Source organism: Grammomys surdaster, unplaced genomic scaffold (assembly GCF_004785775.1).
Source record: "Grammomys surdaster isolate TR1022 unplaced genomic scaffold, NIH_TR_1.0 217, whole genome shotgun sequence".
Taxonomy (NCBI): Eukaryota; Metazoa; Chordata; class Mammalia; order Rodentia; family Muridae; genus Grammomys; species Grammomys surdaster.
In genome coordinates, this window is record NW_021604662.1 from 471,373 (window position 1) to 487,882 (window position 16,510).

The window sequence follows — 16,510 nt, forward strand, 5'->3', positions numbered from 1 at the left end:
AAGTTGCTTCTCAGTTCACTCTGCACTCAGAAGAGACCAATTTCCAGTTCTGTTTTGGAGTTCATGAGAGCAGATGCTGTGACAAATGTTCCAGTGAAATGAACCTAGAAAATGATCCCAGGGTGCTTCTCAGGGGAGCAGTGGATTCCTCAGCATTATCTGTGGCTTAAACACACCCTGCTTTCAGCCTTAGTGCTGTCATCTCTCCCTGTGAAACTTTCTGGTGGGACATACTTTTGTATGACAGAACAAGGGATCTAGGAGGAAGGCAGAAGAAAGTTCCCAATGAGGCTACAAATGACAGATCCAGAGGATGGACATGTTTATGGGCAAAGCCCTATTGCATCTGGCAGCCTGAACTGGGCAGCAGTTCCTGCAAATGAGAAGCTACTGCTTTCGTTAGGTAGGTCATTGTACCATAAGCCCCACTAGGAGCACTGTCATAAAAGAGGTGGCAAATGCCTGTGGCTTGGTCTTTTTCCAGGATGTCTGTGGCTCCAAATGATACCTGCAGCCAGAAAAAGCAGGAAAAAAATGAGTGGAATCTAGTTTTGTCCTTCACAAAGTACTTTGCATATTGGAGGTAGTCTGCTGGGCTACAGGAGGGGCTGGGAGCTGGAGGCTAGGCCTCATGGCAGGACCCCAGAGCCACAAGGCAGGTGACATGATGACAATGACACAGAATGCATGGTAAAGCATCCACTGTGGATACTGTGTTTTCACAGCCCTCCTTTTGCTGCTCAGTACTGATTCTTGTAGATGACAGCTTCTTTGCCTGACTCAATTTTGTGTACAGGGTAAGTAGCTTACCAAGAGCCAGGTATGTAGCATCTGGAATAAAACCTACAGCAACAAAGACCAGCTTCCCTAAAGGTTGTTAGATTTCCCAAGTAGCCAACTTTGCCATTTCCTAACCAAATAGTTGACATTCTTTTTTTAACCATCTGAGATGACATTTTCTTAGTTTGAGTATATGCCATCCAATTAGACACAATCTCCAGCATATAGTGGGAGAAATAGCAACCAAACCGACTACCCCGCCTTTGGCCCAGTCACACCCACCTGGTCCTGCAGGAACAGCTGATTGGCCAGCTGCACTATCTGGTCCACATGGATGATGCCCCCAATACTGTCCATTTCTGTATCTGAGAGCAGAGTCAGTACCATGATGGCTTCTACCAGTAGCTGCCGATACTCAGGCTGAGACACACGGTTGAGCACTGACTCCACGTGGACGGCAAACTTGATCTCACAAGGTGTCATCTACCAAATGATCAGCAGGTTGCCAGTGTGACAGATGGAGGAGACAGAGCCCTATCTATAATCAATGCTGCCCTAGCACTGTTGGAGCTCAAAGGCTACCTTCCTCCTGGACACTGTCTTGATTCTATAGCAGCAGCCCTCTGGAGCAGAGGGTGTCTACTAGTCCCTGAGGGCCAGCTGAACTTGTTCTAGTTCCTTTTGTCTGTCTTTTGACTGTGACTTTTAGGGAACAGGGGCCATTTCTTATTTCTTAAAGAAATTCCCTGTGATATAAAGAATGGTACCTTGGGCAGGGTAAAATTTAAAAAAAGAAAAAAGAAAACAAAATCTGTTTTTTAGAAGAATGCCTGCAAGTGCCTGGTGTGGTCCCTTGTGCTTGAAAGGCTAAAGATACCGCAGAATGTACGGAGGGCAAATAAACCAAAGGCCAGGCTGCTTGTGCTTGAAGGGGCCCTGAGTGGGTCTAGTGCATGCATGACAGGGTTTGGGTGGGGTTTTAAGGGCCCAGAGAGTTTATAAATGCTATTGCTGAGGGGAATGAGAGGCGAAGGTGACAAGAAAGGAAGTTTGCACAATTTGAGGGTGAGACAGTTAAACTGATCAGACCTACAGATGGCCTGGCTCCATAGAATAATCCTGAAAGGCATATATAGATAGAATCAGCCATGAGGCGAGCCCATGGCTGGGCTGCTCTTTGGGTCTTCTCACTTTACCTCTTGAGTTGTTGAGGATGGAAGGACATATCCGTCAATGGACAGACCATGGCACTAGAAACAGAACACAGACATTTCAGTCAGATTCCAGAACACCACAAGTGTGTGCTTGTTCACACACTCACACATATGCACACACAACTTTCTTTGCCCTGGAAATCTGCACGAGGGTTGGAACATGCCAGACTGTCAGAGTTATTTTTAGAGCGTTGTTCTCACTGCCCACAGGCTGTGTTTTCGATGGAACAATTCTAGGGAAAAACCAGCAGGCATCTTTCAGATTGGTGCAGGAACAGTGTCCTAGGGAGCTGCTGCATCCTCCCCCAAGAGGCTCTGCAATGCACTTGGCAACTGGACCCTAGTGCCTGCCAAGCCCCCTTTGGTACCATAACGAAGGGAAATTTTCATGGCTCCCATTGGTGAAGTAATGCTCTTGTGCCTTTGCAGCCATCTATTTTCGAGATTTCTATAATAAGCACCAATCACAAAAGGTTGGAGCACATGCACACACACGCACACCCATGTATATAAATACCAACAGGGTACAATATAAAGTACTGCTTTTTCATAATAAAAGCATCTTGGTATTGGGCCAGCAGAAGCCCGGCCGGAAATATATGGTGCCCTAGAAATACTGAGGAGATTTTCGAGGAATAGTTGGGCCTATTCTAACTGGCCACCTTTTACCCTCCAGTTGGCAGCAGCTGCCCTGCCTTCATGCTGGTTGGTTCAAGGGCTCTGCACAAAGTGTAGAAGGGTGGACCTGGGGCCTCTACAGGAAGCTGTCTTGAGAATGCCTTGGTCTACAGTACATCAGCCCTGAAGCTCTATGACTGGCCCTGGGCACCTGCTGCAGAAACAAGACAGAGGGCTGTGACTTCACAAAGGAGCTGGAGTATGCTCTCATTCGGGATTACTGCAGTTCTCTCTGCTCCTACTGTGAAACAAGCTAAAAAGAAATGGTTCAGAGAAGAAATTTGTCTTGCTTTGCAAAGCTTTTAAATGAGGCACAATATCCCTCTATGGCGGGGGGCAGGACAGACAAGCCCTGGTGGGGCCTTGAGAGTGGTATGAACACTCTGGAGTATGAATGTGGGAGAAGCTGGTTTGTGGGAGAAGCTGGATTGTGGGGTGTTGAGAACAAAGTGGCCCTGTCTTCCCACGCTACCACTACTTTAGAAGCAGGTGTTTTAGACAGACCCTCCTGCACTCAGGTGTGTGGGGCATTGCAGTCTATGGATGTGTCACTTCCTGTCAGTTTCAAACTACAAACTCCAATGACATTTTAACAGCCCCTAGGCAAATGGGAAGCACAGCCTATTTCACTGCTATTGGAGCAGTGGGCAGCTAGTTAAGGGAGTGGGGCTCTAGGGTCTCTATCTTTCAGACGTGGAAACAGGGTTATTCCAGGGCAGGAGGGAGTGTGTATCTTCAGGGCACATGGTTTCTGGGGCCAGGCTATAATATTTTGCTTCTTTGTACCCCTCAACACTTAGCAGGTAGAAGGGGCTCCATCATGTTCCTGGATGATTCAGGTATCACGGCTGTCAGCCTCAAGCTGACAGCCTGAGGAGCTGTCAGTTTGGTAGCTAGCCAATCCAGATCCAGTTAATGCTGCAGGTCCTCTGTGGCAATTTTGTTCAAAATCTTCCCTGCCCTCTCTGTTTGTTGTCTATCTTTAGTTTTCTATGATCCTAAACCATATCAAAGTTGGTTGCACACAACCACAGATGCTATTTTATTGTGCCTTGCAGGGCCATTTGGCAATGTTTGAAGTTATGTTTGGTGTCATGTCTGGGAGAGGAGATGCTACTGACAACCAGTAGGTAGACACTGCTTCCTATATAACAGTGCACAAAACAGTACTATAGTAGAGCCACCTAGCCTTAAATGCCACAGTGCCAAGGCAGAGAGACCTTGTTTAGGCTGAGCCATTCAAGGTTGGAGCTGCATGTTCTATAGCCATCTGCTGCCTGGTACTTGGCAGGGCCACTGTGCCTCCTGAAGGTAGATAGGGTTGTGCTCATTTTCCTAAGAGTCTATGTCTCCTCAGTATCCACTTCACCTTCTGAAGGATCTTCCATACTTTCTGGTAGAATCCCACGGGGACCCTGTTGATGGCCCCATCCAACCTTCTCCTGCGCAGCCACTGGCCCTGCTGCTCTCCCCAGCCCAGGTGGTGTCCTCCGGAGTCTGTAGATGATGTGCCTGTTGGGGAGGATGGGGTGCTGGACCTCTGCAAAACAGACACCATATGGCCTTCAGTAGCAGGTGCCCCAGAGAAAAGCTGGCCACTTTGAAGGTCAGATCAGCATATTCATCAGGATCTCCCTCCACATGTCACCTAGCCAAGAGCATAGCGGTCCTTGACTTCTCTTTGTCAGCTACTTGATGTTGGGTTTAATTTTTCATGCTTCCTTGGTAGCTTAATTCTTCCCAAGATCCAAGAAGTAGTATAACACCAGGGGACCCTGAGCTTACAGGACAGAGACCAAACAGGTACAAGTATGGGCTTTGCCATTAGGCTGTTGGAGCCAGGCTCAAGAGCAGTCACTACAGCGCCCAAGTTCAGGCTGCCTGTGCCCTATGTTAGCACTGTCTGTTGTACCAGTTGATCTACATGATAAGGACATAACCTCCCTGGGGGAGCTGTCTGCAGCCATTCACTTGGTGAAGACACAGAAACGCCTGAGCCTGAGAGGCCCGGTTGCTTGTGATTAGTGCTCGGGGGCAGCTGTCACCCTGAAGGCCACTCCTTCAGAGGTCACTAGCCAGGCATGCAAAGCCTATCTAAGGGTGCTTGGAGAGGTTGTCTCAGAGAAAGGGAGGTAGGTAGGAAGGAAGGACAACCTGAGGGAGAAGCAAATGTTTGAGGGCCTGCTTTACTTCAGCAGTGCCACAGAGATGTGACTATCACCTACCCAGAGGATAAATACCAAGGAGAGTGCCATGCATATACAGTGAGAAAGAAAGGACCAGGAAGCAAAGATAGAAAGTGAACTAGGAATTCATGTTTAGCAGTGGGGGTCATTGGTTTTTGGTTCTCTGTCTATGCTTTTCAATCCTGATTTCTGCTGTCTTACTGTTGGTCCTGAGTTTTCTTCTAAGGCTAGGCTATGGTAGCCTTCAGCTTGAACCTGTTGACCACGGTTACAGGGTGATTATCTTCTTTCCATTACCTTATGGGAGGCTAGACTTCTCTAGACTCCACAAGACCAGTGCTGTAGGCCTGTTGACCACTCGGGGGGTAGAGATCATGTGTGGATGCCCCACGGACTGACTTGTCCTGGACAGATTCCTCAGGCTGGGACAAAGCTAACACACATTTTTACATATGTTTTGGTTTGGATTATTTGGCACTTTCATTTCACAATGTGCAACATCAAATTTAAAGGTTTAAAAATAAAATCCAAATATGAAGCATACTAGCAGGGCGGGAGGTGGGATTCTTCTCTCAGAATTCATTTTGACTTCAACAGATCTTATTTTGAAAAGGCACTTAGGCTGGGTTATTCTGCTGGGCTCATTACTGCCATTTAAATAAGGCAACAATTAGCTACAAATAAAAGTAATTACAGCCACACTCATCAGTGACTCAGCTGATTTTCTCCTTCTGGTTTTGGGAGGCAGATTCAGACTCGTGTCTGCAATTAGAACATTTCCTGGGCCTCCATTTGCGCTAGGGCCACATGCTCAGCTGGGACAGGATAGTAGAAAGTGGTGGTTAGCCTGGGGTGGGAGAAGCAGTAGCTCAACACTCAATAAAAAGGCATCTGGGCTGGGAATGGGGGTCAGTGATGGAGTGACTGTCTAGCATGTTCTAATCCCTGAGTTCCATCCCTCAGCACTGCAAAACAAACAAGAAATGGGTGTTTTAGAGATTCTGAAAACTCCTAGGAGTTGATAAGGTAAGCACATCTCACCCACATTGTATTGAGGAGTTTGACAAGCCAAGATCTAAGAGCATGAGGAAAATAAAGTTTAATTCAGGAATATGTAAACTTTTCTAGAATTTTCTCAAACTTATAGTTGGAAAGTACCTCTAGCATCAGTTGAAAACCCTTAACCCAGTGGCTCTCAAACTTCCCATGCTGCGACCATTTCATACAGTTCCTCATGTTGTGAACCATAAAATTATTTTCATTGTTACTTTCTAACTGTCATTTTGATTCTGTTAGGAATCATAATATAAATGTCTGATATGCAGATAGTTATAGGTGACTCCCATGAAAGGGTCCGTTGAACCCCAAAGGGGCTGCAACACACAGGTTGAGAACCACTGCCTTAACCTTTACTCAAACCATCAGAAGTCGGAAATGAGGGGTGTGGTGAAGCTCAGGGCTGGAATGTTTGCTTACAATGTGTGAGGACCTTGGTTCCATGTCCAAAACTACATGTGTGCATGCACACAGACACCCTAAACACAAGTGGCAGAGGTAGGAGCATGGGTAAGGCCAGAAGAGAACTTGAACACTGCAGACAGGGAAGAGGAGGAGGTAGGGAGGGGTGAGATGCCAATGCAAATTTACCACAGACTTGATGGAATGAAAACTGCTGGACACAGCTTGGCTCAAAGGAAAGAACTACAAAAAAAAAAAAATAGACTCAGTCACATGCAGGGATACAAGAGGCACCAGTAGTCGAGAAGGAACACAGAGCAGCAAGAGAAGCACAGAGACTGAAGGCAGAGACAAACCCTAGAGGGGTTCTCATTGAGTAGCAGTGACAGATGCAGCCTCACCGCTCCCTTGCAGCCCAGCTTGGCTTTAAAGATTATTCTTAAATGTACACAGTGGATCAGGGTGATGACCTCTGGCCATCTACGTCTTTCCTCATCTAAGAATCTAGATGGCACCCTTAATTTTATATTGGTCTGTGTCTGTGGTATGCTTGTAAAAATAAGTAGAAAGTTGTACCATTGACACCCATTAAGTTTTGGCCAGAGAACATTTTCTTGACATGAGTAGGCAAATACAAAGCTGGTATGGCTGACTAGATATAAACACAACAGAAAAGGAAGATAATCATCTCCTTCCCGTCACAGGCAAGGGCAGCACTAAATAGAGGAAGCCATCCATGTTCACCCAAGATCAGGCCTTTGAGCTGTGGGTAACCAGAGGGACGGTGCCACCGAGTGGCGGACAAAGGAAGATGTTTGGAAAATAACTTCCTTAGAAGGAGCATAAAGGAAAGACTCTGCATGGTCTACACTCTGCATTATGTACCACTGTTTACTCTTTCCTGGTCACAGAGGCATCACATCATTAGAAATACAAATCCAAAACCAGATGTGATAGTGTGCATCTGTAGTCACAGCTACTCAAGAAGCTGAGGAATGAGGATTCCTTGAGCCCAGAAGTTTGGGAACAGCCAGGGCAGCATGGAGATCCCCATCTCAAAAAGACATCTATAAATAAAAAGCACATCCATTTTTCTTAAGGGAAGGAGTATATCATGAGGTGTACAGTGTGCCCTGACACTTCTTCCCAGGCTTCAATCTCCCCAGGTTTGGCTGAGGGTAGAACTTGTAGCACTGTCTTATTCTTTCTACTGATGACATCACTGACCATATTCCCCTCTTTTAGCAACCTCCTTTAGAACAGAAATGCTGATGGAGGCAGAGCCTGGACCATCTCTTTCACAAAGAATCCTTACAAAAGCTGAGTTTGATAACTGCAATTATTTTGATCAATACCCTGCACTAAATGAGCTAACTGGCCACCCTACCTGGATACTTTAAAGGCAAAGGGCAAGGTCCTCTTTCCCACCTTCTCATCTGCTTCTCTGGCTCTGGGGATGCCTCAGTTACTGTGCCATTCTACCATGTACCCACATCCACACTCTGCACTTGTAGCTTCGCTTTCCATGTTCAAGCCAGAAAGAATGTACAGCTAACAAAGAGACAGACAAACAAAGCAAGGCACTTCACCTGCTCATCAGCACTAGCTCGCCTATTCATCTGAAAGTAAAAACATCAGAAAGTAAAAACCCACTTCGGGTTAAGAATGCCCCGCTGCTTCCATCACACTCTGATAAGCCAGAGCATGCTGATTCCACCTCAGGGCCACCCCCCGCCCTCACAGACCTAAGCAAGTGAGGCAGCATGACTAGCGTATGAGTAGATTTTCTCACTGTAGGTCACGGTCATGTCCTAGCACAGTATTAGATGCATCAAGACTGAAAAGGTGTTGAGTTGCAGACCTGTGACGGTCAGCTCAAAAGGATTTCTACTGTGAGTTAAATTAGGGTGAAAAATGAAGAGACAACTGTGGCTGCTGGTAAATACAGGTATAATTATTCCAGTCTATTTCCACATCCCCCTTGCTATTTCAGATGAAGAACACATTTGATGGAGAAACAGTTCTCTGTTCTGACATTATTCTACTTTAACAAATTATTTTTATTTTATGGTACGCGTATTTGCCTGCATGTGTTATATGTGCACCACCTGTGTACCTGTGCCTGCAGAGATCAGAGGAGGGCATTAGATCCCCTGGAACTAGAGTCACAGACAGCTAACTAAAATCTGTCATGCTGGTGCTAGAAACTGAATTCAAGTCATCGCCAAAAGCAGCCAGGACTTTGAACTCCTGATCCATCTCTCAAGCTCCAGGAGTCTACTTTTTAAATAACACAGAAACAAATATGGACAAAGGAGTATTCCAGGATGTACATATAACATCACATGAAGGCAAGACACTGTTGAGTGCATGCAAATGGCTTTGGTGTACCTACCTGGGCTACAGGGCTATCCTCAGATTCCACGACTTCTACAGAGAGCAGATCAAAGCTTCATGCCCTTGTTTTTCAGAGATGAGTCCTGGCAGAAGAACCATTTACAACCCTCCCATGTGGCTGCCATGCTAAGGTCTTACCTGTTTCATCTCACTCCTCAGTCTGGTGATACCACTCCTCTCAGTTTTGGTGACTCCAGTATGACCCACCTCATGGATGGAGATGGCAGGACTGGACATGGAGGAGTGTATTGGGCGCACTGGAAGGAAAATGCATGCATGTTGCTTTTAGGGAATCTATTGCACCTGCCTTGAGAGAGGAAACATGGGCAGCATGTTTCTGAGATCCACTTTGCTTCCCTGCTTGAATGTAAACTTGATGAGAGAAAGGCCTTACCTGCCCCAGTCAGGCCTGGGCTTATAGTGTTGAAGGTAGCACAGGCCCATCACAGGAGGCCTGAAAGGTGGTGTCGAAAAGTGTGGGTGCTACTTAAACAGCAGGTACAGATCAGAGTGGCAAAAAAAGTTGGCTGATGGAATTGGTTTTGAAAACTATTTTTTTTTTACTTACACAAAATACATTTTCTCTGTGGAAAACTGAGACCACCTAAGGAAGCCAGAAGTAACATCTGTCGACATTTCAGTCATTATTCTGCCAGTTTTCCTCTGTGAACACGTTTTTACACTATCAACATCAAATACATGTACAAAGAGGAACTCTCCATTATACACCCGACATGCCCATATGTAAGCATGATCAGTTGTTTCTGCACTTAACACTTTGTGAATGGTTTTCTACAGCATTATATATTGTCTCACACGTATGACATTGGGTCTCAGAATGAATAACATCCAACTCTATTTGTGACTTTCTAAAGGGTTTGTCTTGACTAGTGTGTAGGATTCATGGTGACCTTGCCAAGCTCTGTAATGCCAACTGTCCCTGGTAAAATGACAAAACTGCTGCATGCTCTATTGAAGGGCTTAGAACTTAGGTACCTATGGCTATGAGCCAACTGATGAGGTATCCTCATCAGGCCTTGTCTGGACATGGGTGCAAGTACACATGGGTACTACCGTTCAGGACTGACAGAACTCAGGGCAGGGCAGGGAGATCTCACTCCAAGCCTTTGGGAAGAAGCAGGGGTTGAGCAGGCTAGAGATCTCAGGGGCGAGGTAGAAAGTGTTGCCAAGGCCAGGCACAGAGTGCCACTATGGAATGGGGCAAGAAGGATCTTCCCACTGCACCAGACCACACCTCCTTCCATCATCTACCATCAACCTCAAGACTTAACACCTAGTTTTTCTCCCTATGTGTATGGTCTCTAAGACAACGGTCATAAAGGATTATACTAAAAGGCAAATGTGATCATATCATTGCTCAATTGGAATTCTCCTGGGTCTAAATCTGTCTTCAGAATGAAGCCTAAGGAATCTTTTTGTTGCCATGGGAAACCCTCCTAATGGGTGCCCCATGTGGGCACATGCATGCACTACTCCCCCATTCCACTGCTCCTTTTGTAGGCACAAGGCAAAGGTTACTTCCTAAAGACTGTTGCTGAAGCTAAGAAAGTGGGGGGGGGGCAGTTTTGAGGGAGGAAACCACCAAGGAGATCCAATGATGGTTCAAGAGGGAGGAGTGGTTCCAAAGAAATAGAAAACAAGCCAAATGGGGTATGAGAAGCTCCAGGATAGTGTGTTTGGGGGGAAGTGTTTGTTAGAAACAGTAATTTTAGGATTTAGTCAGTTTTAACCCTACTACTAGCTTCCCAGCTTATAAAAACTGAACAATTACAAGACAACGAAGAAATGCTATGTTTGAAAAAGATAATCTGTCTTCTGTCCTTCCTTATGATTAGACATGTCAAGGCATTCAAATGACATTCCTCAGTTCTTGGTTTTGTAAGCATCTATACAGCTTTATATTGAATGACAATTATCTGTCAAACCATGTACACTATTATGATGAGCAGAACACATTAAATATGTATCTTTTCCATTTCCATTTCATTTACATTTCATTTACATTATGTACTTGAAATACCTGTAAATTACTTTTGGGTAGGGATTTCGAGCACTCCTCCTCAGAAAGGAGAAGGCCTCGAATAGACAGCTGATTGCCCCATGCGGCTTTGTCTGAGGTACATGCTCAGGAAAAATACAAAGTACCCAATGTCCTTATTAAATAAAAGGAATGATAGCCCACAGTGTGTTTCTTTGGCTCGATGAAATAAATTCACCGATGTGTCTACGAATCATTTAGCTTTTTTATGAGGAGGAGAAATGATAATTGCTTCAATTATAATTAGGGAACATTTGGGAACAAGAATCACACCAGGACTTTGGTGATTAGATTTCTTAGCACTGCGAGCAGATTTCCAAGACAGATACAAAGTGAGTAATGCTGGATGAAGCGACTGGACTGGCCCACACACATCAGAGGGCATTACCCCCTGCTCTCTGGAGGGGGCCATGAGGCCTGGCTACAAATGCTTTGAGGCAAACCAAAGGCCAAGCCACAAGGGGTGATCTTTAAGGGCACCCCTGTGATCCTGACATTTAGAGTCACCTCCCCTCATAACACTTAGGATTACAGGAGATGCAAGGTACAAAGGTATACAGTCCACTCTGCCCTTGTATCAGTATAATCTTCAGAGAAATACAACCCTTTAAGGATACTTGTCCCTAAAAGCAGGAACGTTGATCCCTAGCCTCCATTCATCCCACTGAAAGAGGAAGCGTGTGTTCCTTCCTTGTAGGGAACTGCTGACACTGGTGCTGATGTGCATGTGGGTCCCCATGAAATACTCTGCACTGACTCACCGCTTCTCTCCACACCGAACTCTTTCCCACTTAGGATATGATGCAGAAGGCTCTTCATGTCGAAAGGGCTGAGGTTCATCAAGCTCTCCGAAGCTTCTTCTCCTGCAAACAAACATAAGAGTCGTAGACATGGGCTGCTGGTGGGTGGTTCAGGGTGCAAGAGGTCGATAGATATACAAGGTAGTGGCAGGGCTCCTTGTTCAGGATTCCTTCACTGGTACTGCAGGCCTCAAAGTCCTTGGGGAATGCAAATACTTCTGCTTAGGTCAGTACAGGTGCATTTAATCCCTAGACATAGAATGTTTCACATTGCACTGATCCCTGATGTTGAAATGTGTTTTGCAAATGTTTGTATTTCTCCCAGTGAAGGTGTTATTAAGTGGAAGGAGACATCTTACAGTGAGAACATCACTGTGGATTAGCTGTCAGGTACAGCAAAAATTCTTGTGTAAACATGGTAGCTGCTTTGCCTGCCCCAGTGAAGAATGTTGTTGTGCTATGTGGCCTGACAGCAGCCAACTCTTACGAAGGAACCTGGGAAAGCCTAAGCTCACTCAGAATGGAAGCCTGTTCAGATGTGCTTGATTATGATTCCCTGCGCAGCAAGGCCTTAAGGTAGGGCTGAGATGGCAGGAGTGGCAAGCCATGGCCTTTTACCTGAGCAGTTCAGGCTCCGAGCCAGCTCTGTGGCCATCACCTGGATGATCAATCCAATCCGGAGTCTGAGCATCTCTGCAAAGAGGCTAGGCTGGGCCCGGACATACATGGCCAGGTAAACCACGATCTCCTGGTGCAGATACACATGGGAACAGGGCTTCAGGGAACCTGAGAGGCCTTTTGGCACTCCGAGGAAGGCTATGGCCCAACTTGCCCTTCCTGCATCAGCACCTGACCTGTGTGAGGACAGCAATGCTGATGTCCTGTCCACTGGCTTCGTATATGAGTTCTGTGAGCTCCTCTGGGGGAAGAGGCCTAGGAAAGAGCAGCAGATCACTCACAAGAGGTACCTCAGAGCAGAGTCTTCTTGCTCAGTGGAAGTTCTCTGCTTTCAACAAGCACCCACAAGACACAGTATCTTCTAAAAGCCACTGCCACCCATCCACTATAGTACAATGCTCTCTGTGCTCCTCTATAATCTAGAGGTCCTCCAGCAGGGACTTACGTAGATATGGTCTTCTCCCGGGGCTCAGGGGGAAGGCCCACTGTAAGCTGCTTCTGGTGGGACAGCAGATCTGCACAGGCCTGCATATTTTTGGGAGGGAAAGGGTATAAAGGAAAATAAATTAAGCAAAACTAACTGAGAAGGTTAAATGCCAACAGCACCAGAAATTTACCTTTATGAACTTTATAATCCATGCACGTGGTCCTTCTGAGAAACTGAAACTTACAACTTAGGCTGAGCAACCTACATAGGGCTGAATCCCTGTGATCTTGGTGTCTCCCAGGTTATGGCCCTAGGCTTGGCCCATCCACTATAGTAAACACCCTAGACTTCCTGCTATATTCAGACATGGCAGGGGTGAGGCCTCAGATAGCCAAGATTAGTTACAGTTACTAGGCACATTGTGTTTCAAGCTTATGAGTTCCTCAGTATTCACGTGTAACAATGACTAGCATCATTACCAGAACTTGCTTAAAGCCACAGGAAGTGACTCTGGATTTTGTAGGGCCTCAGGAATATAAATATTATGATCTCTGTACTGTGACATGTGGAAATGAGTGCTTTGGTTTCATGACTGTTTGGTAAGCCTTTCTGTAGTTAAGAAAGAACCAAACTAATCAATTTGAGAACTTCGTCCTCTTTCCTCTCCATCCAGAGCAGTAAAAAGTCATGTGAGGGCTTGCCTGGTGCTGGGTTACATTCCCTGAGTCCATTTATTGATAAGAGACACTTGCCTTAGACCTTCCACAACTAGATGACTGGAAGAAGAAAGCATGGGGCTAGAAAGAACAAATGGACAACCCGGCAGGCATGCTTATTCTGACCTCAGCCAGGACCTCCACTTTCTTCCTGAGCAGGCCTGAAATGTAGCGAATCAAACTCCATTCTTGGTTCAGGCCAGCTTTTCCATAGAGCTCGCTGAGCAGACTGTGAACAGTGACTCCATGCTGCCCAAACAAATTGGTATCCCAGCGGGGACCCCTGGCCAGAGGCAGAAAAATACGAAGATAATAAATAGGTCAGAATGTCAAGGCTGGGTGAGGCATGGATTGCTGTACATTTTACCAAGTGTCTGAACAGTTCTATTAATTCTGGGTCTCATCAAGAGGGTTCAGTCCAACCAAATATGTCTATATCATGTCTTCTGAAACAAAAGCCTAGTGTTCACATATCACTATGGTATGCTGGCCTTGCCTAGACTTTTCAAAGAAAGTTAGCATCAAGAGGCAGAGAAAGGGATAGAAGTCTCATATCCTAGGTAATTTGAGTGAATGTGATCATGGTCTACCATTGCTGGAATTCCAAGAGACTAGGAAAAAGAATTATGTAGAACGAAGTTCAACATGGTCAAGACCATAAATAATTATTATGCTATGGCTTGATTGCTTGTGTCCTCATCAAATCCCTACACTAAAATCCTAACCCTGGAGTGATGGTTATTAGGACATGGAGCTCTTGGAAAATGACTAAGCCATGAAGTAAGATCCCTTATAATCTATCAGATAGTACCCTTACATGAGAAACCCCAGAAAGCTTGTCCTTCCCTTCTACCATGTAAGGATAGGATGAAAAGGCACCATCCATGAGAAAGTAGGCCTGATCACCACACATTGTATCTTGGATTTCCAGCTTCTAGAACTGTAAGATACACTTCGTTCTCTTATGATGCTGGCTGATGATGTGTTGCTATAGTAGCCCAAAGAGATTTAAGGTACTTACTTTATTACATAAAGAATGTACAGAATGTCTGCTTGGTCCTGTAGGTTTGAACAGTCTTTCAGTTGCCCAACTAGCTTTTCACAGTCCATTTCATCATGGTCATCTCTGGGCCACTGGTAGTCATATTCAGGAGTCTGGCCACATAAAAGCCAAAAAGGAGGGAAAGGGATTAAGAATGGGAACTTTCAGATGACCATAAAGCAAAGTTTTATTTCTGAATGCTAGCACTACGCTAGGCTTCATTTTTTTCAGTAAATCTTTTGTACTCTATTAGTTATGTATCTTTACTATATTTGACATTTGCAAGAGACTAGAGAGAACAGGTTAAAACATACATATATTTTATTTATTCAAAGTTCAAAAATAGACAAAACCAACTTCTGCTGCTACAAATCATGATAGCAGTGCTCCTCCTACCATGTACTAGGAAACCTAGGCCCTTTCAAGATAAATAGTTTATGACTGAGCCACAACCTCAGGCCCAAGCAGTTATCTTAGACTCTGTAGTGGGGGTAAATAGGAGGAGGCAGAGAAAGTGATCAATAACAACTGCATATTGACTCAGTGACCAGTCACTGTACTCATCAGGACACTTTTGTGTCTATATATAATAATAAGGTCTTAATATGTAGCCCAGGCTTCCCTAGAACTTGCTATATAATTCAAGTTGACTGAAAATTTGCAGTCTTTCTTCCTCTTCCTCCATGATGTTGGAATGCTATCATACCCAGCTTTCAGTGAGCTGCTTTAGAATGCAAAACAACATAAAAATGTATGTTTACAACTACCTAAAAAATAAAGTTAGATTAAAACACTCTCCAATGGGCATTGGATATTTTGATTCATGTGGGATAAAATCAGGGAAGAAAAATAAGGACCGGGCTGGAGAGATGGCTCAGCGGTTAAAAGCACTGACTGCTGCTCTTCCAGAGGTCCTGAGTTCATTTCCCAGCAACCACATGGTGGCTCACAACTATCTGTAATGGGCATCTGATGCCACCTCCTGGTGTGTCTGAAGACAGCGACAGTGTACTCACATACATGAAATAAATAAATAAATCTTAAAAAAAAAAAAGAAAAAGAAGGACCAACCCCCATGAGATTTTATGTTTTGAGGAATTGTATTACATTAAGAGTATGGTGAAGCCAGGAATGGTGGTACATGTCTACAATAAGCCCTTGGCAGGCCAATGTAGGAGGACTGTGAATTCTAGACCAGACTGAGCCAAAAACTGAGACCCTGTCTTAAAAATGAAACCAAAGAGTATGGGTAATAAAGTAATGAAGTTCTATGCTCTGTTTTGAGCTCTGGCTGGCTCAGATGTAGTAAGAAAGGCAGTTAAGTGTATTTCTTCTATTACTGTTGTGTTCTGATGATCAGGCAGATTGGCAGTAAGAAGCCTTTTCCTCCAAGCAAAACACAAAGGTATATACCAAACCCAGTGTATACAATGATGCAAACTGAATTCCAGACAACTAAGTGCCTGGATTCACATTGATATGTAGAGTGTCTAAACTGTGAAACTCTGGATATAAAAAAAATATGCTCTTTAAGCTCCATCATTTGAGATAGTTCTTGGGACTAACCCAGTATTATCAAGTATTACATTAAAAACAAACAAACAAAAACTATTGCAATAACTTTACCTTCTTTAGGAGTGGCTGAGGGGAGTCAACAAGATTCAGTGATTTACGGTGTCCACTTAGAACTTTAGTTGGCAAAATCATGGGAAAAACTGGAAAAGAATGTAATTAAGAAAGCTATTGTGAGGAAAAACAAAAATAGAGCCCTCTTTTGTAGGTATGGGACATTGCTTTGCCTGGATTTTATAAGGGTGCTGGACATATAAACTCCGATACTCACATAAGTTCAACATGCCCTTTACCCACTAAGCCATCTCTCTAGCTCCCTCACTAATTCATATTTAAATGAGACATATAAAGCAAGCTCAAGTGGTTCACATATGTAATCCCAGCACTCTGCAGGAAGATTCCAAGTTTAAAGTCAGCTTGGACTATGTCACTGAGGTCCTGGCCAGCCTGGACCACATAACAAGATATTGCCATCAAAACCCAAAACCACAAAAACACCTTGC

General features: G+C 44.8%; 1 protein-coding gene across 1 annotated transcript in view; it reads right to left on the reverse strand.

The window, feature by feature from the left end:
• Positions 1-292: 292 nt before the first annotated feature.
• Phka2 (phosphorylase kinase regulatory subunit alpha 2) overlaps positions 293-16,510 on the reverse strand; it is a 78,857-nt gene continuing 62,639 nt past the window's right edge. The window contains exons 21-34 of the mRNA XM_028772683.1: positions 16,062-16,150; positions 14,415-14,548; positions 13,520-13,676; positions 12,696-12,775; positions 12,427-12,505; positions 12,191-12,320; positions 11,534-11,635; positions 8,852-8,970; positions 7,906-7,935; positions 6,506-6,559; positions 4,042-4,212; positions 1,977-2,030; positions 1,063-1,263; positions 293-508 (exon numbers count right to left, since the gene is read on the reverse strand). Coding sequence (XP_028628516.1) covers positions 338-508; positions 1,063-1,263; positions 1,977-2,030; positions 4,042-4,212; positions 6,506-6,559; positions 7,906-7,935; positions 8,852-8,970; positions 11,534-11,635; positions 12,191-12,320; positions 12,427-12,505; positions 12,696-12,775; positions 13,520-13,676; positions 14,415-14,548; positions 16,062-16,150 — 1,571 coding nt within the window. The 3' untranslated portion in view covers positions 293-337. The remainder of the gene's footprint in view (positions 509-1,062; positions 1,264-1,976; positions 2,031-4,041; positions 4,213-6,505; positions 6,560-7,905; positions 7,936-8,851; positions 8,971-11,533; positions 11,636-12,190; positions 12,321-12,426; positions 12,506-12,695; positions 12,776-13,519; positions 13,677-14,414; positions 14,549-16,061; positions 16,151-16,510) is intronic.